Source organism: Syngnathus leptorhynchus, chromosome 7, assembly GCF_054491065.1.
Source record: "Syngnathus leptorhynchus isolate UIUO chromosome 7, UIUO_Slep, whole genome shotgun sequence".
Taxonomy (NCBI): domain Eukaryota; kingdom Metazoa; phylum Chordata; class Actinopteri; order Syngnathiformes; family Syngnathidae; genus Syngnathus; species Syngnathus leptorhynchus.
Window position 1 is genome coordinate 6,117,501 of NC_141201.1, and position 26,054 is coordinate 6,143,554.

The following is a 26,054-nucleotide window of genomic DNA, read 5'->3' on the forward strand; positions in this document are numbered from 1 at the left end:
AGCCTGGCACCTCCTTGTCACACGTGGCGTGCACGTTCCTTACAATTGCGGCACCAGTCAGAAGAGAAATAAAACGACGTTCCAAAGGTAATCAAGTTTATTGCCAAGAAATAATTTGCCAAGGATAAATATTGTTTTTTGTGTGTTTGGAGATAGCCGAACCAGCCTGTTAAACCTATGTCATCATTAGAACCACAATGGCGGATCCAAAATGTGCTTATTGTTGCTCAAGGAAATATTTGATAATCCTTCCTTGACTCTTAAACACACTACCAAAAAAAGCAAAAAATTGCTTGAAGTGCAAATCAAATTTCCGTTATGTGCTTGTTGTTATTCCAACTGAATGTCATTCTTCCAGGTTGTTGTTATTAAATGACAATGAGTAAAAAAAAAAAAAAAAACCAGAATAAATGTAAAACCTTTGGACCCTTTGTGCTGTCGGTAATCCAGATGTCACACGATAACAAACAACCGGAGGTTAGGTAAGGTCAGCGATGCCGTGGAAACGCTTTCATCTGTGGCATTTTACTCTTGTGGCGTTCACCCAATTCGAGGATCAAGCCTGTCGTCACAACGAGTAACCCCCGCCCCCATCTTTCCAATATTTACAACATCCGAGAACTTTGTCTTTTACCAGATGGTACAAACACAGTCCATTTACCGGAGCAAACCCGGTTTACATAGTTTGCAACGACTGGCCAATGTTGGCACGCTTCATTGGTAGCTTTTATCCTAATTCGAGTCCAGCTGTTACTATCACATACATCCATTGTACTCAATCTTCGAACGAGTTAGGAAACATCCAAGCATGTGTTCACACTGTACTAAAACTAGCGACCGCTACATAATCAGCACGGCCTTCGACGAGTACCTACTCAAGATTCTTGAGTGTACTGCAACAATTGTAGATATACAGTACAGGAATAGATAAGTGGGAACTTTTTTCCCTTATATACACTCAACAACCGCTTTTTGCTCAGCTACTAACAACCTCTTTTTATTTTTCCCATGTTCCTCTTTTACAGTTTGGTTAATGTCTTTCTTCCGTTCGCTCACTATACTCGACTGAATGTTTGCTCTTCAAAACCACTCAGAATGGACCTTTGTTCACTCCTAACTCTGTTGCCGCTCTTCCTCTCCATCTTTTCCCCTCTTTTATTTCCACTGACCCAAATGCACTAGAGTGTGGACTAGACACACACACACACACACACACTCTCCAACAGACTACACGATAGCAGGCACCAATAAAAAGAGGACCTATAATAAAACTGTAAATATAAATCCACTCAACCAAACGGAACATGCAAAGTGGTACATCGAGGTGACGTATCATAAATTACAACCCATAAACTTTTCTTCACAACTTCACAAGCATGCCCTATGCTGGACTAATGTGTGTGTTTGTGTGTTCCATTTTGGGGTAGAAGCATACTGTGTCATACACTCCACTAAACTACCTGCACAACCTTGCAAGTGTCATCAGAAAATAAACTTCACCCACCCTTCACTCTCTTCTTTCTCCTTCTCCTTCTCTTTGGCTTTACGAGACTTGTGTAGGAGTCCAATCAGGATGACAGCAGCTCGAATGCCGGCTTTTTTATTGTGTAAACGCCCTCTGGATTGAGACATGCTGGGCGCCTCCAGAGTGGATTCAGGTGACAATTGCTCCAAGGTCACGTTGGCTCCTGGACTCCTTGGTGAATCCTTGGTGGTGGCCTTTTGGGCTTCCAGGGTGAGCGCCTTGAAATCTTCAAAATTAGAATGGTTTTGGGAAGTTTTTACGAGACAACGGACGCCGTTTACTTTTGCTTTGAATGACGGAATCAATGCTGCTCTTTGAGGAAGGCTACTTAGTTGGTAGATCCCAAAAAGGTCCAAATTGGTACTGTTGGACTTGAGTCCAAGGTGAACTATCTGCATCCCCAGCTCCTGCAATGCATCAATGCGTTGATCTTCCAGAACACAAGGTGATGTTTAATGAGAAGAGTTTTGCAGCAGAGGAGTCCACAGACTGTGAAGCATTGCATCTCTCGGCTTTCCTCTGACTCCCTTCCTCTCCCTCGTTCACTAACATGCTCTCCGTCCTCTCTGTCTGTGACTGCTGCTGCTGCTTTGCTCCCTACTTGCTGTCCTCTAAGTCCAGTCCCTTTTCTCTGATTGGATGGAGCTGGAGCAAGTACCGCCCACTTCTCCTCCTTCTCAAGGAGGACTTCCCCTCCATCTCTCCCTGCATGACATTTACAACATGTACCAAAGGCTTAACTTTAAACCGTTGGCTTTTTGTAATGTACATATTTTTTGTTGTCGTGCATGTTGCTTAAATATGATGTCACAATTTCAATTCCCATCCACATGAGGAATAAATGATTCTCTGCCCCACCGTGTGAAGCCACAGAATGCACAAGCTTATCAGCCTGTTGCGTGCTGTGCCGTTGCCAAGGACATCAAAACTGAAATGCAACCTCACAAAAAAAAACAACCCATAAGGCGAGAGAGTTTATTTATTTGCCAACGGTTATTCAGATCTCCTCCTACCATTTTGTTAATGGTATTCCTTCTCTCCGCTGCTTTTAGATTACAGGTCTGATAAACAAATAAATATTTTCAATTCCTCATTTTTGAACTGCCTATCCATCAGAGCTTGACAGAAACAGGAAGCCATACAGACACAAAGGAAATTACTCCAAAAACAGGACCATTATGAGACAAGTTCATTTGCACATATTCCTGATTGTAACCGTCGATCGATTTAAAAATAAAAAAAGTCTGAAATACTTGTCATATCAGTTCAACCTTTGACATATGAGCATAATAAAAATACCAAGATTTCTAATCTTCACTACCATTGGTTATATGATTGGTTAGTGAGCTGGATTATAAATAAAATAAAATAAACTTCTATTGATAGTAGTAAAGAAGGACAAAGGATAAAAGAAGGATAAAATAGGAAAAAAAATCATTCAATGGAGAAAGCAAAAAGATAATGAATCGGTTTGATGGCTTGAACGGATTGCCTCGCTCATTTGACAACAAAATAAAAAGTCAAATACCTGAGCTGCTTCAGTAATTATGTGAGTGGCCAGGGCATGAAATTGATGGAGTCCAGGAAACAAGCAAATGTGACAATCATAAGGTTCCATCTCTTTACAAATGCATTACTGATCCTGTGTCTTTATTAGTGTCACATCAAGAAACAATCTTGACCTAAATTTACCCCAAGGATCCAAACTATTAACAGTCCATGGAAAAACTACTTTGGTTTTCAGCACTGTTGAATTCCCTAAGAAATAAAATATTCCTAAAATAAGCATGTAATTAACACTGTTACCCTCACCGAACATTGGAAATTGAACTTGTCCCAGATAGAACATGCACAAACATGCACACAGCTTAACTGGAATATCAAACCCACCCTTGGGATCACTGGTAAAAAAAACAAAAAGTAGATATACAAAAACAGTACACTTACTCTCATCACACATCACATGCTTACCAACTGGGACATTTCACTAGGGTCCTACTGTGCGTCATCGGGAGGGGAAATGAGACACCTTGATCAACACTTTGTGATTCTCCTTCAATTTCGCTCTCTCTCTCTTTCACACACGCACACCCATACATCAAAAATGTTGAGTTTTTTTTATTGCTAAAATTATTAGAGTGCATTTTTAGGATGACTGCATGTTTCCATCCGAGATACCGTCTTGATCTTGACAAGAATATTTCCGCTATAACCATTTGATTTCCGAGTTTCTTATTATCTGTATAACCAGCTGAGCAAGTCACTGCAGGTGCACCATGTTGCAGTTAGAGCAACCTCATTTGCATATTGTGGAAACAGAGGCTACTTTATGCAAATCACCAGACACATTGCCTTCGGAAATGTATACGTCTTGTATAAACAATTAAATGTTATTGTAAAATAATGATTTTGATGTACAAATATCGGAAATCATTTCAAAAAGTGTTCTCAGGATGTTAGTCTTGAAAAGGAGGCGGCTGTCAAACTTGACCTAAACAATCAATCAACAGGATGCCAAACATCCAAGTATCCCAAAACATGTCTTCAGGCAGAGCAAATAAAGCCTCAAGCCTGATTACAACAAACACGTTTCTCTAAGCACCAACCACTTTGACCTCATTTGGATGTCACAAACAATTAGTCAAGAAAAAGGGGTCAAGGTAAGGTCAAACAATGACTCAAATCGACAGCACAACCTTTACAGGCCCTCAATACCTAAACTATTGAAAACTTTTTGCAAATAAAACATTAACCCCCAAACTAAACTATTGGGACGCGATTATTTCAAGTGCCACAATAGAAAGTCAAATTTTGTAGATCTGCTACAACACAAAATGCGACACATGGGAACATCAAGGCTATTTTCATAAGCAAAGACAAAAACAAAAATTGAAAAACACTTTCATGAAAGAAATAAAATGAAAAGTCATTTTAAACGGTCAAATTGTTAAAACCCCAAACCACATTAGGTGTATTACTGCTTTGTATATTCCAGCAGAGAGTCACAATTAGCTCGACACAATCCAACTTGAAACAGAATACCCATTTCAGGAATGCACATGGGGCCAATTTAAGGATACACTGTACACACACACACACACGCATACAGCGCCCACCCACACACCCACACACACACTTGTGTCTGCTTAAACTGTACCAAGTCTCTCCTGGCACTTGACAGTCTCTCAAATGTCTCCCAAACAAACAGATGCCAGTCTGCAAACGTCACCTCTCTTTAAAGCTCTGACAGGACACAACCTAAACATAACGCTGTGTCACCATGCATTTGCACATAAACACACTTGCAGAGAAAGTGTTTGGCCCAGCTGCATACAGGCTGCAGGTTAAAATGACCTTCACAACTGCTGCTGAGTAACTGCTTTATTCCCAAGACACACACACACACAAGCACACATAATAAAATGCTCAACCAGCTGACTTTCCCCCATCTCCAACTCAATCCTTGTTTCAATCCACAACACAAAAATAGCTATACGAGCTGGAAAATACTTGCAAAATTCCTTTTCATCAGTTGTTGAATGAAGTCAACAATATTTATGGAAAGCTCATTTGAAAATGGCAGTCGTCGCATGTGTTGGATTGATACTGAAATGCAACGCATGTAAATCAGACTGGGAAAGTAAATACTGTAAAGGCAAAGGTCATTGTTTGTGTATTTCTCAAATATGCATGTAGGCTAACATTTGTGTGATTGATTGACGCATAAACATTCATATAAGTCAAATGAAAATCGCTTTCAATTCTTGACATTTATCGGCTTTTGATGGTGACTGGCTTGTCATCCATATTATTTACTTGTATGTTTGATTCAACACATTCCAGTATCGCTTTTGCAATTATGATGACTCATGTTCTATCGAGATGTACGTTAAAGAGCGCACTCAGCTTCATACCATACAAAAATGACAAATCTACATTTACTGCAAGAAAAAAAAAAGACTAGACTTGTGTTTAACAGCTTAATGGAAGAAAAAATAAATCCAAACAACAGGCAAATGGAAGTTAATTTCACAATTTGGGAATAACATTTTAATCTTTAATATTATGTTTGAGATATTTCTCAGAACCCTAAGCGAAATTTTTTTTTTTACCAATACCCTGAGATGAGCAGTCTCTGGGGAATATAAAAGAAAAACTCAAGGTGAATGTAAAAAACATAACCTCAAAAATTCATTAGCATTTAATGACTAATTAAATGAATTATTCAACTAATGTAATATTACATACGGTGATTGTTTAGAACCCAAATAATTAACACGATGAGATTTGTCACCCTTGACTTCCATCCGGAATAAGAAGTATTTTCTTCTCTAACCGGCTTCATGCTTGGCTCCCTGCGACGATCATACTTGTTTTTGGTTGTCTCAACGTCTCTCCAGACTGATCTAATCCTCTGGCAACATTTCAGGGCACAAAGGACAAAGCTGTGAGCATTCTGAAGTGCACTAGCTAGAGTTTACACTCTCAACCATCAATACCAGATGGCCTCTACAGCTTTCAAGATCCTCTTCCAGTAATTGAAGTTTATATCTCTTTGTACAATTTGTCCTTTTAGACAAGTCTTTAAAAAATGAACTGCAGAACATGTTGTGCATAAATTCTGACATCTTTATTTTTTTGTATTACGGCGCGCCATTGTGTACATCCTGTGACAGCCAGCCCACGTATTTAGCAGATATTTCAACCCGTCAGAGAAAAACGTAACTAGTTACAAACAGTTTTTGTTTTTAATGAGTCTTTATCGATATATTTGTGATATTATTGCAGAAGATACAATACCAATGCGTCCAAGTGTTTTTGTCAATCACATGCAAGTAAAAAAAAATAAAAAATAAAAATGTTTTTATAATTTGGGACAACCAACTATATTGATTAGAACTGCATTCAAATGGTAATTACATGACTACATTCCCATTGACAAATTAGCTACTGTAACAACATTAAGTATAAAGAAATGCGTATGAAGCACAGGTTGTAGTTTAAGTGCACTTGATGTATTGCACTGTCACCGAGTGTTTTAAAAAAAGACAACAAAAATAAAAGACAGTCTGTACCATTGCTAATGTGGGAGAACTATTGTGTGTCTCTGAGAACAATGAAGCATTGCTCCTGGCCCAAACACTTATCACGCTGAAGCGAGACAACTGAGACCGGAGAGAATTGTATTCATGCATATTTGTGAATACATTTCGCGTTTCGTTCCCATATTTGCAGGTGAATTAACACATGTATGGTCGGACTGTTTTGCAATTAAAAGAGTGTGCTATTTTTAAATGGATTCCTCATGGGTTTGAATTTTTTTTTTTTTTACTAACTCAAAAGCAAATCTAGATAAAAAAAAAAAAAAAAAAATGAAATGACCACTGCTGTCGATGAAGTTAGAAGTTCTGATGACGTAACCTGTGCTCGAGGAGAAGTGTCAATGAAGAGCTACTGGCGGAGGAACAGTCTCGAGAGTTTCAGAGCAGAACGGAGCTGCCGAGGAAAAGGGGTTGTTTTTCCTAGACACTAACACATAAAAAAAACCACAAAAAAAACTGCCTTCCACATCCAATTGGCCATCGAGGAACCTTATGGATGATCCATCAGTAGAAATATTGGGGCCTCTGACAGATAGTGTGACATTCTAGACGGCTAGTATAACTGAATTCTGTCAGCTTTGGTGCCAACGTGCAGTCAATATCGGTCAATAAATGATGAGACTGCTATGTTAGTGGCAAGACAAATTAAAATCAGTACTGAAGCATTTGGAAATTCTGCGAAAATCCACACATCAGAGATCTTCATCCCGTCAAGTACACTGAGATTGGGCGAAGGAAATTAGAACCAGAGAAAAGATTGTGAACAAATGAGCATGAGGTGGAGCGAAATGATAGCAAGAAATCAGATCCAATCAGAGACAGGTCTCGACTCATGCTGTGACGATGAACTGGTGATGCAGTATATTTGTTCCTTTAGTGGCTGTTGATTGCAGTGATGGATCACTGACAGTCTTTTTCTCTTCACTAAACTCAAACTTGAGGATTTGCTGCACTCTGTCTAGCTTTGACTACATAGTTGTGACGTGATTCTGTTACTTTGGTTCAATTTTGTCTAAACAAGGTTGATTTAAAAGAAAGAAAAAAAAAAAAAAAGTAAAACATAACAGTCATCTTCATACAAGTGAAACGTCACAGATTATTGACCTGGATTTTTTGATTGATATGGAGAACAAGAATGGAACTGATTTAAAATCCAATCCTAAATCACCTCTTCTAACACAGGAAGGATAGCGAAACCTAATAGATGAACTGTATGTTGATTTTCTTTTGATCATATTGTTATAGTGACCACGGATATGTTGTGGTCATCAATGATGATCATTTCTCTCTGTGACAATGTTTCAGGCCAAACAGGCAAGGCCTAGGACTTGAGATAAATTATTCCTCTATAAGGAAATTGGGTTTGAATTCAGCTCTGTTGGAGCGAAACCATCCAACTTCCCCTGATGTGCTCATTGGACAGAAGATCTGTGTGTGTGTGTGCGTGCAAACACAAAGACGCAATCAGGAAAGATATATCCTTTCAGCTGTATCAAGATTTACTTCTGATCACAGGAAGGCTTCCAGTGATTACTCCATAGATAGATGTGCCGTGAAGAGAGAGCCAAAGAAGTCTCTGTTGAGAATTGTTGGAGTCAAGGTGGTTGCTTTAGCATCTATCTAATACGTTCAATGTTAAAGATGGATGACATGATTAAAACGGGTCACAGGGATTTCAATGACACAATGAAAACAAAATTCAAATGAAAAATAAAAAAAAATCAATGACACATACTTGTAACCACAGACAATTAAAGATCCTGTAAAGCGGGGGGAAAACGTTCAAATAAAAAAAAAAAAAATCAAATTAATAGAAATTAAATGACACAGACAATTAAAGATCCAGTAAAGTGTGTGTGTGTGTGTGTGTGTGTGGTGGTGGTGGTGGTGGGGGGGGGGGATACTATAATACTAATACTCCTAATTAGAATGAATAAAAAAACATGTACGGTGTAGGGATGTCGAAAAGGAGCATGTAGCTTGTGAAAATGATGGGGCAGAGCACCGAACCTTGAGGAACTCCATGTCTGAGTGGGATGTGTGTGACATGACAGAAAAGTGCCGTTTCATTTATCCAAATGATCAATTACAGGCAAACAATCCCTGCTTACTGTTGTCACCAGGCAAAACGGAAAAGTTGTGTAAATGTTTGAAGAGCACAATACAAATCAATGGCCTCATTGCAATTTTGTCGCGAGCAAAGATTGAGTGCTCCCCTCATTCTCTTCGAAGCCACAGTGAGAAATGAGATTTGGTCAACATGTCGGCTATTCCTGTAGTGTGAACATGGCCTCTTGTCTCTTTGGTCACATCTGTCAGCTGTGGACCCCTCTTTTCTCTGCTCTAGCCCCACTCAAAGTCTCATTTCATTCTCTTTCTCATTTCCTCCAGTCTGTACAGCCATCCTCTATTCTCACTGATGCTAAAAAGACTGTAATTTGCAGCAAGGTTACATCAAGTGCGCTCCCAACAGCCATCACACAGCACAGAAAGAACCTTTTATTCCGTTTCCAGTGGCAACACATTGAGGCCTTAACAAGTTCAGATGAAGAAGGCTGGAAATTGAAAATAAAATTGGGCGACACACACATGCACACAGAGTTTCAGGTTAGGGTTAGGGTTGAAATGAAGAGTGTAAACAGAAGTCGGAAGAAGAGAAGTCACGTAACGCTACAAAATAGAACCAAATTTGAATTGTGCAATCATTATGTTTACGATACAGTTTACTACTGGATGTATATAAGGAAGGTGACTAAACTTTTCACATGCTGTATGTAGGTGTAAAGTTTTGTCACCTCCCTTATTCCTTTTTTTTTTTTTGCAAGTTTGTCACAAAAATTTCCAGCATCACACAAATTTAGATATTTGTCAGAAAAAAAAAAAAGCCACAGTAAATTCATGCTTTAGCAAAGTGGACATGTACTTTTCATAAGATCAGATTGCTCTGACAATTTTATTCCCCTTAATCAATCAAATTATCATTTAAAAACAGAATTTTATTGAAACATTAAGGTGAGGAAACTGGAAAAAAAATGAGTTTAAAAGGGGCAAATATTTTTTCATCAAACTGTCTTTTTAGAGACGTCGACACGACGAGTCTCAATACAATATAATTTTGAAAACATCTATAAATCACAATCGCTTGTACTGAATCAAATCACATGAGCAATTGTAGTGTATCGAAAACGGAATTAATCATTGTGCACCTTTCGAAACGGTCTCACTTAAGTTGTTTGATTTCATCTCATATGCCTCCTGTGTGTGATTAAAAGCTGTGCATCTGAGCATGCATGTGTATTGAAGCATATTATTCAACTGCAGCCATGTGCTTACTCTTTGCCCCCCTCTCCAAAGACCACCTCTCAGCGATCGGTGAGTGCCTTCTCTACGAGCCCTTAACAGTGAGCCTTCTGACCAGATGGTCCGCTTCTCAGCTCCTCTGTCTGAGTGCGAGCAGCATCAGGCACAAAGCAAGGAGTAAATATTTGTCAAACACTGAGAGGCAGATGGTTTTTCATGTGACTTGAGAGGAACATGAATCAGTGCACGTATGCAGTGTCATAGTTGTTGCGATTGTATAATTTAGCATCAGAGAGATGACACAAATATATTTCGTTGATGGGGAAAAATTCACTTCCCTTCAGGGATGACAATTTCCTATGATAGACATCCATCCATTTTCTTTTTACTGCTTATCCTGCTCAAGGTTACGGCTGAGCAGGGCTCCAAAAATGTCACACCTGTAATTATCAACCCTCTAGCTGCAGCACTAAATGTGAATGTTCTCACCTAATGATCTAAATCACCTCATTAAGAAAATCACAATGAATCTCAGTATTAAAGGTCTGAGTGCATCCCTAAGAAGAGTTAAGAACAACTTCTTGATGAATCACAATGACTAAAAGGAACATCGTGTCCACTTCAATTTGGGTACACCTAGATTTTTAACTTCACTGCTTTTAACTGAGATTACTGTACGTGATGTATTCAAGATGATCAACAAGCACATCACACAAAAACATCTCTCCTGATGAAAGATTTACAATGTCCCGTTGTAGTACCAATAACGACTGGTAGAGGACAGCCGTGCTACAGGAAATCTTGGCTTTCAAATTAAACAACAGGTTATAGTGGTGCAGTAGAAGTACTTGGGCTGTCATTTCACCTGTTAACTACTGTACATGGTTTTTCCCCTCATCATTTGATGGTGAATGACTTTGGAGACACGTTATAGAATCTTTTGAGTCTGTAAAGTGATAGAGCACTCCAATTGATCCTATGAATTGAACCCAAACCTAAATTTGGCGCTTCTCATGTGGCACACGCACGCCTTATTTGTTTTAAATCCATCAATAAGAGGAAATCTATAGGGACCCCAATTGTGCAATCGTTGAATTTGCAGATAGGAGTCCCTACTGGTTGTGTTTTAAAAGAGGCTGCAACTGACCCATCACCATGGAAATGAATCATACGAGAAGACTATCAGTTCTTGCTGCCATGGCAACAGACTTAACTCCCTATAGTACCATTCAATGAAGCTGTTTTAAGTAAAAACAACAACACTTTATTGTGCATTTATTATCCAAGTAAATACAATAATATTTTGAAATCTAAAGTACTGCAAGTACATCTTGATGTAATGTTTGTGCTGTAGAAGCAAAGCAGGTTCAAAATAAATTAAACATCAGCCACTAAAGCAAAAAAAATAAATACATATATTTAAACGGGTTTAGTAGTTTACAGTTAAAATGAGTTGGTTGTTGTTTGTGCAGTCCTGCTACCCATGTCAACCTCAACAGGTGGGAAGAAAAATACTATTGAACACTGCCCTCTAGCGGTGCAAAGTCATTTCCTCAGCAAATTGTATATCAATGCACTGAGGGCCTCAAGAGGCGCAACACTGCAATAGCCTTTCAATTAAAACATGACCTTGCCTGTGTGACTTGCATATCAAATATGCAATTAGAACAAAAAAAAACAGGCAATCAAATGACTACCTAACCGTTCTCTATTATGCTTTCTGTTTCTTAGAAAAGGAGAGGAAGTGCAACATCCTCCCTTTGGACGTTTGAGGATGGGTGGAGCTTCACCACTTCCCATACACTTCAAGAATTATCTGACACTTGAAACCACAATATTTCAATCTCACATGTACTCAGCAAGTGTATTAAGGGGAAATTTAACACACATATGCATAAGTCTAGCTATTAAAAACGATTTTATTTGACTGAACGCTATCCTCGTTCTCGAGTCGTGTTCGTTTTCTCGTGTTGTCTTCATCTGACTGGTCAAACAGTAGCACTGTGTACACAGTCTTCACAATAACTCTAAATAAACTAAAAGTAATCACCCAAGAGCTCATTAAGACAACACACAGCCTCTGTGGAAGAAAACGTTGCTTGCTGTGGGCTTTATTAAATCATCTCGAGTAAACATGACAGCAGTAGATATTACGTCCTGTGTTTGTTCAATAGCCATAAGTCGGCATCATTCCATGCAATACAGAAGGTGAACCAGGACACAGAGTAAATGCCATACTCTAGAAATAGCAACAGCACATTTGCTCTTTTCCATGATGCGGCCAGGAAGGTAACATTTACCCCCGCCTTCCCCCCCCCGAAAAAACTAGGCTAGGGGACGATAACCTGAGGTTAGAGCTTTTCAAAGGAGAAACATTTTCCTCCAGTCAAGTCATAGAAGTGGGTCAGGAGGTTGGTATAAATTGTCCCAAGTCCTAATTTGTAAGGCAAAATGACATTGCTATGGCGGTTTAAAAAAACAAAAACAAAAAAAAAACACTGATTGTAAAGCATATTCGGTTACCAGATAATTCAGTAAATTATCATTCTTACGAGAAAGCTTATTGTACACAAATTCAAAGAAAATGGAAATATTTGGAAGGTCCATCCATCCATCTTTCCATCCATGATGCAAAGTGATGGATTAAAAAAAAAGGCTTATTAAAATTCACATCGGAGCAAAGGTCATCTTACTGTATCCTTATTCTTGAAAAGCAGAGACGAAAAAAAGCTTCACATGCGCATAAATTTTAATCAGTATGCTCCAGCGTGAGCTTCAGTTGAGGCAGGCCTGAGCAGTGTGTAAATAACTTGTGGCAAGTGTTAGCTAATTAGCAGCACATGCATAATGACCAGTGGAAGGTGACATTTGCAATGTGAGGAGAAAACAATCTGTGGCTCGGCCTTCTGGTCTGTTTAGTCAAATTAAATACAAACAAGAAAAACAGTCTACACAATCATATAAAACAGGGTGGTCTCAAAAATCAACCCTTGCATGCTGCATGAGTGTGATCTGTAATATGTGAAATATTCATGATGATACTTCCGTGAGGGGAATAATTAGTTTCACAAAGAACTAATTGCTTCAATTAAAAACATCATCTTACTGATAAACTGTAACTATAGCAGTCCCTTCTGCACCATCTTGATTCCACCGTGCATGCTAAAGTGAGTGGATGACTAAATGCAATACAAATTAAACAAACGATAACCTGCAGCGTCTACACGTTTTCTCCGGAAGATGACAATTTGAGACATCCTGAGTAGTGCTCATCTATGGGTGCATTATAAAGATTTCAAATCAGATAATCTATCTTTGTGTCCATTCCATATGATTAGTTGCAGTGGTAAGCTGCTCTGCAGCAATGTTTTGTGTGTATGTTTTTTGGCTGATAAGGTCCTAAATGTAAAGAGAAGATGATTATCGGCCATCAGAATATTGATCGCATAGCAAAACTCCTTAAGGGGTCATTACTTGGGTAATTGTTGCATTTTGTAAAAAGTCAATAAACAAAATAAACACGCATTTGTTTTAAAAGTAAAATAAAACACATCTATTAACAGGTGCAGCATGCTAAAATTCTATTTGGACTCATACAGCATGTTGCTTTTACCTCAAGCCCGGTCACTTACAAATTAGTTTTAATATTCAAAACTAAATCACATTTTACAAACAAACTAATACAAAGTCATCAGAAGGACTACAAAATATTTCTTCCTATACGTAGAAAAATAAAAATCAACCAGCAGTTACTCACCATAGCTTGCGTGGCATGTTCACACAATATTCGAATGGCGATCTTCTAAAACCTGCCTCTGTTCCATCCCCTTAATCCCTATTTGCAATATTCATCAGCACAACCCCAAGACAAAAGCCACAAAGAGATGTTTGCTAATGCAGGCACTTGGTAGCCCACATGCACACAAGACTGATTATACAGCTATTAATGAGACCCGGAGGTAGAGGGATGTTCTCTTTGTAGTAGAGCAACCGGGATTAGGAAGAGTTGGAGCAAGGGGAGGGATGGAATAGAAAGCACATCTCTTTAACACCTGCTATGTGGTTTCTTATCCATCTACCTGTCGAGCCTCTACCATCTAAACGTGCATGTCACAAAACCACATTTATATTCTTGTCTGAGTGCTCACCTCTCTTTTTTTTTTTTTTTACGCTCTCTCTGCTCCATAGAGCCCTTTTCCCCCCAAATCAAACAGCGAGATCAAAAGGGCATACACACGCACTCTCACACACACTTCAAGCAAGAGTCACGACTCACTCATTCATATTCAATGCCACTCCAGAGCCAGCAGTCCAACAACACCTGGCCAGGGAGTGAAAAGAGGCAGGTGTGATATGTATCCATAATACTAATATTTATGTCAAATAAAAGGGTTGCGTAACAGTCTCGGCAAATCTGGTGTGACAGATTTAGCGGAAATAAATACATTCTGTTATTTTACATGCACAAGGGAGTCAAGTGGATCAGTTTTTGAGGCGTGGAATTATGACATAAATAGAAAGTTGATGACACACGGAGGTTAGCAATGAGTCAGAGAGCAATACCGTCAGAGTCTGTCTATGTGGGAACACACATGGGATAAGCATGGACAGATGGATAAAGACAAAAACACAAGCAAGCATCACCTCGCGTGGCGACGGCAAACAATTATGGGGCTTCTCGGATGAATTTCACAAACGACAAGCTGGTGCTTCTCACACATGACACCCACAGAGAATGTTTAATGAAGCATGCAAATGACAAATCAAATGCCACAGTTGCCTGCTGAAGCAGATGTTATCCTCAGCTATTTACGGTGACATCATGAAATTAGATTCAAGTGGGATCCGGAAAAAACAAAAAATATATATTTTTCACACTCCCAAAAGTTGATGGTTTGGAAAAAGAATATCCTGGAAAAATTGGATAATACTCCAAAGTCAATTATCTGGCCTGCCATCAGGTGGGTCCAAACTTATTTCAAAAAGGGGTGGGGCAGTGCCCCCACGGACCCCCTCCTAGCTCCACCAGTGTATCGAACTATATTTATGATAAATCACATTTCAGGTTGCAAGAAAATTGTGATTTCCAAGTGACATTATAGCAATGGATTGACCATGTCCCTGTTGTTAAATCAGCTTTTTGGTTATCCCAAAGATTTATGCTTCCTGCCGATAAGCTCCAAACCACAGATGGAATAATTTGTTCAAAAGACATCAGAAGAATCTTCCCCCAAAGCCAAAGTTCTCATGAGACCTGATCACAAGTGGATGTTGTTTCTCTGATGTACCGCTATGATTTCCTAAAATGAACCTCAGTCGGAAGGGATTTTACATTATTGATCCCTTGTCTGATCTCACAGAGCCTAAAGCTAACTCACTATTGAAGTAAAATGTTATTTTCCAGCCTTGGAAAAATACAGACAATGGAAAATACATAATTTTTGCTTCATTTGAGATAATCACAAATTTCATGGCAATTACAAGGTAACATTAGAGATTTATTTACTCACCGGGATTTCAATGCTGACAAGGTGGGCTTGTCAATCCTGTAAAGAAATATGAGAGACAAAAAAATTAATGATCATGATTATGTCAGAATTCCCTTGGAAGTAGTTCCGTGGGCACATGGAGACATGAACAACCGAGAGCATGAATATTAAAGAGTTAAGAAGGGAGCTTTATAATTTCATTTCATTCCCTCGGGTGATCTAACAACGCCATTAAATGTCCCATTTCCATTTTACTGGCATCTGATCCGAACATTCCGTTCTGCTATATTTATTGCACTGGAAACTAGCGCAAGTTACCAAACTATAAAAAAAAACGTTTGTGATTCTTGAATCCAATTTCATTTGGATGTATAATTGTGTGGAATTATTTGTAATCTATGTTATGAAGTGACAGGTTTATTCATGTTTTTTTTTTTTTTTTAAACCATGGTTTTAAATGTGATTGTTTTTCATTAGCCATTATTGAGGTAATGAGTGGCGTGAAATATGGCAATTTCCAATTTCAATTATGTATCAACACTTAAATGACTTAAAAATGAAAATAAATTGAATAGTTGTCTGTGTGTTTGTGGTTTGACAAACTCATTTCATCTTTGGTGTCAGGTTGTGCTGCCTCGGCCCTTCTGGGCAGTTAAAGTGCTTCAACGTGATGCTTTCAGCGTACGAATATGACAGCCAACGAAGATGTTGCCCACTCCAATGTCTCAGCACTTTCAACACTAATAGGGCTAAATGGGGGAGCTTGTTCTGCACTGCATCAAGGGAATCATCTAACCAGTAAAACAGGAAACCTAATAGGTCAAATCTAATGTGTGTTTGTGTGCCATGTCACATATACAGCAGCTACAGATTACAAAAGCTCCCACAATGGAGACAGCGCCGATTGTAATAGCTCCAGACCTCCACCCGCCCCATCCTTCCTTGCACCACCCAGCGAAACTTCAGCAACATCTCTTCAACTTCAAAACTCAATGAATGGACATAGCATTTGTAAACACATGAATTCAAAGAAAAGATAAAAGATACAATACCATCCAAAACCACCAAATGACAGACTTCTCCTTCTGAGCATTTTTTCTCCCACTATTGTCCTCACATGGAATGCTCTCTCTGTATCCGCTGGGAAATGTGTGTCCTGTTGTCAGTCTGTGTCACTCTGTCTGTCTCTCTACTTCTCTTAGGCTCCTTTATTTGGGCTACTCTCTCGACCGTTCAGTCGGTTTCCTGAAACACTGCTTGCTTTGTCACAGCCAGTTAAACACAAAGTCACACTGCCTGAAATCTACAGATGCATTGAATATACATGGTGATTAGAAGGGGAGGGTCAAAGGTGGGGAGGGGCCAGAAGAACCCATCTGAGTGTGAGAGTTTATTTCCCACACACTTCTGCAGGTGCATTTGAAACTCTTGAATGATGTTTTGAACACCCAAAACATCTGCAAGCAACCAGTGTTACATCCCAATTGCATTATGTGTCTCAAAATATACAAAACGTGCCTCAATAAACTCAATGCATTTCATATGATAACATCAAGTTACATTCAAATGTTAAAGAATATATTTTATACAACTCAAGTGTTTAATATTAGATCAGTGGGACACAAATCAAACAAGTAGAAAAGGGGAACGATGCTGTGGTGTGACCAAAGGGAGTGTTCTTCCTGATGCCCTTCCTCTTCATGATTTCACACGCCTAATGAAACAGCACTATTTGAGCATTTCTTTAAATTCGTGTGTTGCGCAACACAAAGTGGAGTGTCAGTTGGATTTTCCCTTTAGGGACACCGATGAGTCAATCCGTTAATACGAAAAAAAATAAAAAAAATAGAATAAATAAATAAATAAATAAATAAAAATAAATAAGTATAACTAATGGCCTCTGGTGATGCAAGCAAGCACCTGAATCTTGCACTGTTACTGGACAACTAAACCCGTGGACTGACAGGTTATGCTGAGTGTATAATTTATTCATCACAATAAAAACAATGTCATCAGCAGATGAGCTCTTTATCCTTTTTCTATTTGTTGATGATTGCTATTTTCCATCTGTTCAAATGTGCCCTGCAGTACCATGCTGCCTCCCACAGGTCAGTCTTGCCACTACGCCAGAAAGCTGCTTTGCACAAGAAGATTCAGGATGCCTAATATTGTTTTGTGTGTGCAGTGCGGGTCACCAGCACAGCATATACTATAAAAGCGGTATGATAATTTCGCTCATTTCATTGTCCAAAATTTACAAAGCACTATCTCCTTGTCTTTAATCCATATATTTCATAAATGTCAGTTTATTTCTTGCATCATTGGAAATCATGTCATCTTATCAACATATTTAATACAATCCATTTTTCATTTAGGACAGCAGATTTTTCATTCTTTTTGCATTTTATCAAATGATAGCCTACTTTTCATGGTTCTCCTCGTTGATGGATTTTAGTCAAAGTGACAGCACGCCCGCTCGCCCACGCATGCACGCATGCACGCAGTATACATTCGCGTACAAAATCATTGACTGCAGTGCATAGTATAGTGTCCAAGCTTTACTGCATGCACTGATGCACATAGAGCAAGCTGACATAATCGTTGGAATCAAGTGCAGAGCGTGGCAGATTTGCTGACGACACCTGGCAGCTCAGTACTGATGATCTTGAAGTAAGCTCTTGAGTGTTGTGCTGCTGCTGTGACCCTCAACTTTCTTTCTATAGAAATCCTTTGACAGAATAAGCATCTAACCTTCTACAAATGTGGTGGCCATTCATTTTGCTCAGCTTCTCACTCACTCATTTCTGCCACTTGTCTTTGTAGTCCAGTCCTATCCAAATCTCATGACCTTGGACAAGGGAGACATAGATAGACCTTTAGATCAACTCTCTTCACATTGATAGAGACCACTTCACTTCAATCTGTTGATTCCAGACTTCATTGTTTCCTAAATTGTTAACGCAGGAGCAGTTTTTTTGTGACAGCCACCACCAAAGCAGCAGAAGTGGATTCATCAGTTGCCCCAAAAGATCTTCTCCTCCAGCATGATACTCCTTTTTTTTTTAAACTCTGGTGTTCACCAATGAGATCGAGGGTTGCTACAAGTCCAGCCATTCAACTCAGCAGATTGACTGACAACCAGTCCAGTGTGATATGTCACCTGGGATGACTTCATCTTCCCATTTCCCACAACATGATAATCCCATAAGAAACAAATGAATGGATTTCTGCCTTTTGGGGAATTCTACACACTCATCCGCAATAGTTTTCAAATGCTTTTTTCACCCTGGTGCTTTTTTTAATCCCGCCTTTGTTGTCCAGCAACCCTCTCCCTGCCCACGTATCTGTTTTGTCTTCTTTCTTAATTACAGTATTTATATGAGAGTCAAGCTGCTTCTGTAATGCTGGGCTAGAGAATACCTGTCAATACTGATGTTACGTAATATATCTGAAGTCATATTTGATTTTTATTGGCAAAATCCAGTGGATTGCTTCCTGCTCAAGGAATGTTTGCTATCTCAGACACAGACTCTGAGCTGCACATTTCGCTGCATCCCGCTGCTCCTTTCTATACCGCATACAGTAGGGTATGCACCCCCCCCCCCCACACACACACACACACAGGCTTGATTTTGACTCACTCGTCATTTACTGTAAATATGCAGACGCAAGCTTGAAGAAATAAAAATGTCCACACATGCTTGAACTGGGATTCACCCATTAACTGACATGTAAGAGTGACCGTATGCTAGCCAATAAATAATGTCAGTCCAATCTTCAGCCTGAAAATACATTTTGCCTTCTCTCCATCATTGGCTATGTTTGCTTCACTGCAACTTCACCAAGCGATATTTGCAGTTGATTGAATGAAAATAGGGACGTACTCTTCTTCACCACCCACGTACATAACTTCATGTTGCCACTCACTCGTCTCACACACACACACACACACACACACACACACACACACACACACACACACACACACACACACACACACACACGCACGCCTGCACACACACACGCACACACGTGCCATATGGTCTGATAAAGAACGTGCCGACCATGACCAGACATTGCAGCAGTACACGGAAGACAATTTGCATGCCATCACGCTTCCATTCACACTTGTGCATGTACTGTACACGCACCAACACCAGAAATAAATCCAGAGTTCAAGGATATTGAGTACTCTCAAGTCAAGAAATCCTTAAAATAGCTCTTCACTTGCTTTGTGCAAATGCTGAGGAGTCGTTCAAAGCCAGCAACTCATGCTGCCTCTTGTCTCCATCTGGAGAGTTCTCACACTCATCATACAAAAACAACAACAACAACAAAAAAAAAACCAAAACGCCTGCTTCTCCCATCAGTGTCAGCAGCCACTGGCTTACCTCGCCTCCCCTGAAGTTCCCTTGCAAGCCGGGGTGAACATCTTGCAGTCAACGCAGCATTAACAGTGGAGCGGCTGACAGAGGAGGAGAGATTGAGGCAATACGGGAGAGAAAGGGAGCAAGCCAGTGTGGGGGGAGGTAATTCACATGGGGGGAGGGTACAGCCATAGAGCGCTGGCTAGGACAGAATTATGAGATGTGGGAGTGTGGGTGCATGTGTAAGCATGAGAGATGCTGTTACCATGGAGAGGGACACGCCTAAACTACTTTGAAGCTTTTTTTAAATTGAGGGCGGACAAAAGAAGAAAGAAGACAAAGTCAGAATGTAAAAGGAGAATAAAGATTGGAGCTCTGTGTAACACAATATATAAATTGAATTATACAGCATTTAATTTGGGATTATGTATTTATTTATTTAACTATTTATTTATTTATCTATTTATTTATTTATTTATTTATTTATTTATGTATTTATGTGTTTATTTATTCATTCATTTTTATTATCAATTTTTTTTTTATTACTTTTCAATTTATGGTCTTGTTATTAGTTTGAACCATTTCAGCCTTGCAGTAGTACAATTTATGATTCAGGGCTGTTGAACTTTTCCATCGTTGGGATTCTTCGTGGAAAAGAGAAAAACAGGCAAAATAAAATCACACCCTTTGGTTTAAACTGTTTGTTATCGATCTTGTTTCCTGCCCACGGCTCTGACGACACACACAAAACCATCTCACTGAGACAGAGGGCGGAAAGGAGAGACATGATTTAATTAGATCTATCCTCCCTGTGGATGAACCACGGTAAACACTACAAAGCCAACAGGTTATGTAAAGCTAGTGACAACGCCGACCAAAAAATAGCACACACACACGCAAAAAAAAAAAAAAAAAAGGTTTTAAGTACTAGTGAGGATTTTGTTATTTCATCTGCAAGCATTTTAATGTCTATTTGTCAGGTCGAATTTGTCATGCTGGCTGAGGTTGCCTTGGAAACCTGTTTATCTCTTTTTCAGGGTTTTGCAGAGGTTTGAATTAGCTATAATTGGACCCCGTAAACTAATAAATCACACCACTGCTAAAAATAGGACCCTGTTTACATTTCAGTACGTTACTCATGTGTGGCAAATTCAATCCAAAGGCAACATTTGTTAGACATTTATAATTGTGCAAATGTATTTTACGTTAAGAGGACAATACACAGTATTAATCTGTGATTGTCAGGTGACCTGTCCGGGGTATATCCCGCCTCTAGTCCAAAGTTGGCAGAGAAACCATCAGTCTCACCCATGACCCTAAGTGACCTACTTATGAACCTAAGCTTCGGATATATACTGATGCAATGATGTCGAATAAATACTCAGACAGAACACAGTTCCTTTAAATGTCTGATTACTATTATTTAACAGGGGGGAAGGATCCCATGGTGAAATGAATCCAACATTTTCAGATTTAAATAGAAATGATGTGAATCTGTTATGTATGTACTCATTATATCATTATTATGTACTCGTAATTCACTGGCTATTTGAAGCAGCGGAAGGGTATAGGAAGCGGTTGCAGAGAAACACTGTCACCTTGTGGTCTTAATTCCAAACTGAAGTAAAAGTCATGTGTATTGCGAAACTTGAATGTGTATACAATATACAGTATATAGGTTGCAAGTGAGACTGTTCCGACCAGGGGTGTCAAAACAAATTTTGTTGTGGGCCACATTGTGGCTGTGGTTTCCCTTGTGGGGCCATTGATGACTTAAATAGAAATGGATGGCCCCTTATATTACACACATACATACAACAGATTCTAGTAAAAAAAATAAAAAGTTCAATAAATTTGTAATTTATGGATTGCAACAAAATATCTCACTGTTATTAAAAGAAAGACAATTTACAGTTTTGATATTTTAAACTTTGAGTTGTCACATGATTCACCTTTGCGGGCCACATAAAGTGATAGGGGGATCCGGATCTGGTCCCTGGGCCTTAGGTTTGACACCTATGGTGTACTGAACCATCCTATGCTTACAATGCAATATATGACAAAAAATGTTAACTTACCATAATGGGTTAGATTTGGATTGTTATTCATTGCTGTGTCTTCATCTCTGCAGAGCTTGTGAGATGCTTTTCAAATTATTGTCGTACATTGAAAAGTCAATTTCTTGTGGCATTTTTGAATTATTTGCATTTATACAAGCCTTTTCAACATTCTGGGGACTAAAGCTTATTTTAGCTAAGACCAGGTGAGAGGTTTCATTTTTAAGCACGGCATCATGTAATGTGAAGTGATGAATCCAATTTATGTCATCATGTAAAGTGAATTCATGTTGTGTACATCATCATATAAGGTGATGTGCCAAAGCACCCCAAAACACACATGAAAGGTCAACAATGCTTTGAATTCTTTGACCACAAAGCTGTGTCAGCATTTGTTGCATTTAGGGTGTGAGTATGATGAATATAGACGTCAAGTATCCTGACTTGAGGTGCTACTAATCATATGAATACACAGACAAGAAAAACAACCTCAACCGTCAGTGAACATAATCGTAAGATACTAAAACAATCACGGGGAATTATCTACTTGTGGGCTTGTATATATTTGTTTGTTAGAGAGGAGGGGGCTTCTTTTTTGTTTTGTTTTATTTTTAATGTTTTAATTGCAGATCATTTTGACTTGCATTTTTGTGTATGAAAAGTTTGATTTAATTTGACATGGTGAAGAGATCACTAATCCAGTTCTAGAGGGCAGCCATCCTGCATAATTTAAATGTTTCCCTCCTCCAACGTACAAAATGATCACCAGTAAATTATTCGGATAATTTTTAATTAGGAGTGTTGGAAAAGGGAAACATTTTAAAAAATGCAAGATAGGGGCTCTTGAGGACCGGATTTGGTGACCTCTATTATAATGTGAGTCACTGATGGTGTAGTGGTTCACGCTAATAGTATTCAGGTGAATTTAACAAAATGGGGGTTTTCGTGTTCCAGAAAATGGAAATGTCAGGTTTCACACCCAAAGGTCTACCTCCAAATCCTGCTCAAACTGCTGGATCAAGGTACAGCACCAACCATCAGCCGGTTGCCAGCCAGAGCAGGGGGTTCAATGGCTTCATTCCTATACAAAACTGTTACATGCAAGCAAGTTCAATGATGGCGACGACCAGAATGCAATTTGTACCAATGACTCATCAGAATGTGCAAGCTCATCCCCAGAACACAGAGACACTTGCTCAGGTGTTTGATCAGGTAGGTTGAAACTCAAATCGACTAATATGTTTTGTCACGCACTGCCCGTTTTCTTTTTTCCACTTGCAGACAAACTTTGTACCAGAGGTGATGCTACCTAATGGCATGAACATGCGTCCTGTTGGATTATTGTAAGTTATAAAAGTTGACACCATACGTAAATTATAAAATAATTATTTGATTATTTTAGTCATGATTACGTTGTACAGGTTTTACTGAAGGATTGAATTTCACAGTTCAACATGTAAATTGTTAGTAGATGAGAGAGGAACATAACACAACGTGAACAATAAGTGATGAAAAAAAACCCAATAGAAAAATACAAATGTAGGAAAAAGTTAGTGGATCTGCAACAGGCAAATCTTTCTACTCCAAGATATAAATATAAAAAGCATTTGGAAATTATTATGAGGTATTTTATCTTATTTAATATACAATTCTTGTTTGTTAACCATATTCAAAAGTGAAATAGGCAATATCTAATCATAGTAATGTGTTTCTGTTTACTATTCAGGAATGGAGAGCTGTTGTATAAAGTTACAGCTCCAAACTATGCTGCTCCTCTCCCACCCACCATTCCGAGGATCAAGTAAGATTTTTTTTAAATATGTCATATAATATGAAAGTATAGAAATGGTTTAGAAGAAGCAATAATCAATGATTTCTTTTTCCTCCAACTTTAGGAAGATTAGCAAAAAAACAGATCAGACGTATGTCAAGAAGCCCCCAAATGCATTTATGTTGTTCATGAAGGAACATCGACAAGCTGTTAGGCACCATTCTCACCTAAGAAACAGTGCAGATATAAACAAGATCCTCGGAAGAATGGTAAGCGCAACCGCTCACATGATGTTCATCATTGTCAATAAAGTGCACTTACAAAAATACATGAAAAAAAAGAAAAATTCCAAAAGATGTGTTTGACGTCAATATAAAATGACGTAGAGCCACAAGAACACCAGAAACTGCAGTGTAGTGTCGTGGTAAGAGTTGGAACAAGGACTGCCTTTGTCAATGTGGAGGAAATTAGGAAAAGCTCCAGATAACAGTTAGTGTTGGCCAAAAGTTCAGGCTGGTCCTAGAAAGAAAGGGGCTAGTGTTGGAATACATCGGAAATTCATTTGGGATAATCAGAGGGATTTCAAATCATGTACTCAGAAACTTTAAATAGTAATAGTAGTGACCTAAATACAGTATTGTAAATTACTTTGCTGGTGCTTATTATCTCAATTGTTTATTTTTATACACCCTCTCCAAAATTTATATATATTTTTATTTGGTCATGTTATAGACCAAATTAATAGTGGAAAAATGTTTAGAAATGATGACCTTGGGCTCGTTTCATTATTATCGTGCAAACCTTGTCTTTGAACAGTAGTAATTAGACTTTTTATATTTTATATATTCTTAGCATGCGCTATAGAATTTGTACTTTTTTTTTGTCTGTACATAGTGGCATTTGCTACCTCAGGAAGAGAAAGCCAAATATTACGAGCTGGCTGACAAAGTGAAGCGACTTCACTCCCAGCAGCATCCAGACTGGTCCTGGAGGCACAACTATGTAAGTGGGACTGATTGCTATTTTCCTACAAATAAAATTGGTTAATATTTCCTGTTTTTTTTTTTGTAGGGCAAAAAGGAGGAGTGTGATCATATGGAGCCAGATGCCAACAGTGTGCAGGGTAAGAAATGTGTGTGTTTAATTAATTATGTATGAAAAAAAAAGTGAATAAGCCACATTTTGGTATCCATAGCAGCCCTGGTGCCAGAAGTCGAGGAAGGAAGTGGACAAGCCGAAACAGATTTTGAGGACGACCCCGACTCCTTGTCGCTGAGTTCAAGAACAGTTGAACTCTCCTTGGAAGAGCACATTTCCCAAATATACCTTAAACAACCCTCTGGCTTGAATCAGATGATTACCCACCCTCCGTCTCGATCGCCCAAACATTCATCGTCAAGGTTCCTTCCGGACTGTTGATTTTTGATGGACTTTAATTGTGTACATTGTTCCTTTAGCAAACATTGGGAGGATTCTGATGCACTGGAAGACAACAGACTGACTGACTTGCAGCATGTAGAAAATCTGGCTTCTGAAATTTCCCCTTTTTTTTTTTTTTTTTAAATATATATATGCACGGTCTTCAGTTGTTACACATGATTAAGAATCTTGCAGATGGAATGTGTTGTTTATTTTCTATCCTCTTTTAAATGCTGGAAGGGAAAACAAACTGTTCTGACATGTTGGCATTACATTAATGCACTTAAGTTCAGAAGTGTTTGGGCAATGACGGTGCTTCTAGACTTGAGCCTATCAAAGCCTAAACAATGTGATTTGAAAAAAGCAAAAAGTAATCTTTCAGTTTTGAATTGGGAAGAAATATGGCATTTACCCCTGCAGATTGAATTGATTGTGTAAATTTGAAATAGGTTTGAATTTTTCAGGCGGTTTACGTTCAAACTCTTGGAGGCTTTTGTCATGTACTGCTAACAAAAACAAGTAGAGAATTCACAAACATGGAAGAATTGGCAACCTGCTAACTTGAGCTGTCAAGATGTTGTTTTGATTTAAATAGCTTTGATTTTTGTAAATATGACTTCCTAATGGTGCAAGTTCAAACAGTTAGTATTTTATATTCTTCACGACCTACAAAATGTCTTAAAAACTTGTGCGGAATAATATGGAGCAATGTATTTTGAAGTTTTTTAATTCCTGAAAACAAACAATAAATCACTTTATATACTAATGGTTGATGGCTTGAGAAATGTTGCTCAGTTTCATTTGCATCAACTATTAAGAAATTATTTCCGATTTCTGACCAACACATGTGAAGAACACCCCAACAAAGGGCCTGTCTGGTTCAACTGAGATGACTCTTCTTTGCTTCTGAGGCCTGGATAAAGCAATGAGAAGCAATCCTCAACGGTTGACTTGGACAATCATTTATTGATTATACTCGGTGAGATGAAGAAAATATTTGGGTTCTGATGAACTCACCCTGCCA

General features: G+C 38.7%; 2 protein-coding genes across 5 annotated transcripts in view; one reads left to right on the top strand and one right to left on the bottom strand.

Annotated features, from left to right (window-relative positions):
* rap1gap2a (RAP1 GTPase activating protein 2a) overlaps positions 1-16,721 on the bottom strand; it is a 35,459-nt gene extending 18,738 nt beyond the window's left edge. For 2 of the 3 annotated variants that reach the window (XM_085915895.1, XM_085915894.1), the window contains exon 1: positions 1,505-2,045. In XM_085915895.1, coding sequence (XP_085772021.1) covers positions 1,505-1,923 — 419 coding nt within the window. In that variant the 5' untranslated portion in view covers positions 1,924-2,045. Of the gene's footprint in view, positions 1-1,504; positions 2,046-15,437; positions 15,474-16,468 lie in introns of those variants that run through there. The other variant, XM_085915896.1, reaches the window with a different exon arrangement.
* A 5,535-nt stretch (positions 16,722-22,256) lies between these two features.
* On the top strand, positions 22,257-25,772 carry LOC147054420 (uncharacterized). 2 transcript variants are annotated; one of them, XM_085916567.1, is made up of 8 exons: positions 22,257-22,352; positions 22,795-23,052; positions 23,122-23,183; positions 23,567-23,641; positions 23,736-23,880; positions 24,506-24,613; positions 24,683-24,734; positions 24,807-25,772. In XM_085916567.1, exons 2-8 carry the CDS (start codon positions 22,798-22,800, stop codon positions 25,028-25,030), a joined length of 921 nt encoding a protein of 306 aa, XP_085772693.1. In that variant the 5' UTR covers positions 22,257-22,352; positions 22,795-22,797; the 3' UTR covers positions 25,031-25,772. The 2 variants fall into 2 exon arrangements, with proteins under 2 accessions (XP_085772693.1, XP_085772694.1); XM_085916568.1 differs by having other exon boundaries at positions 24,810-25,772.
* The last annotated feature ends 282 nt before the right edge of the window (positions 25,773-26,054 follow it).

What these genes read in the sequence shown, in the direction of transcription:
- LOC147054420 (XM_085916567.1), top strand. Translation starts at nt 22,798, where the DNA reads ATGGAAATGTCAGGTTTCACACCCAAAGGTCTACCTCCAAATCCTGCT. An exon ending in ATGCGTCCTGTTGGATTATT is followed by an intron (nt 23,184 to 23,566) that starts GTAAGTTATAAA and finishes TTTACTATTCAG; the next exon opens with GAATGGAGAGCTGTTGTATA. An exon ending in CCCACCATTCCGAGGATCAA is followed by an intron (nt 23,642 to 23,735) that starts GTAAGATTTTTT and finishes CTCCAACTTTAG; the next exon opens with GAAGATTAGCAAAAAAACAG.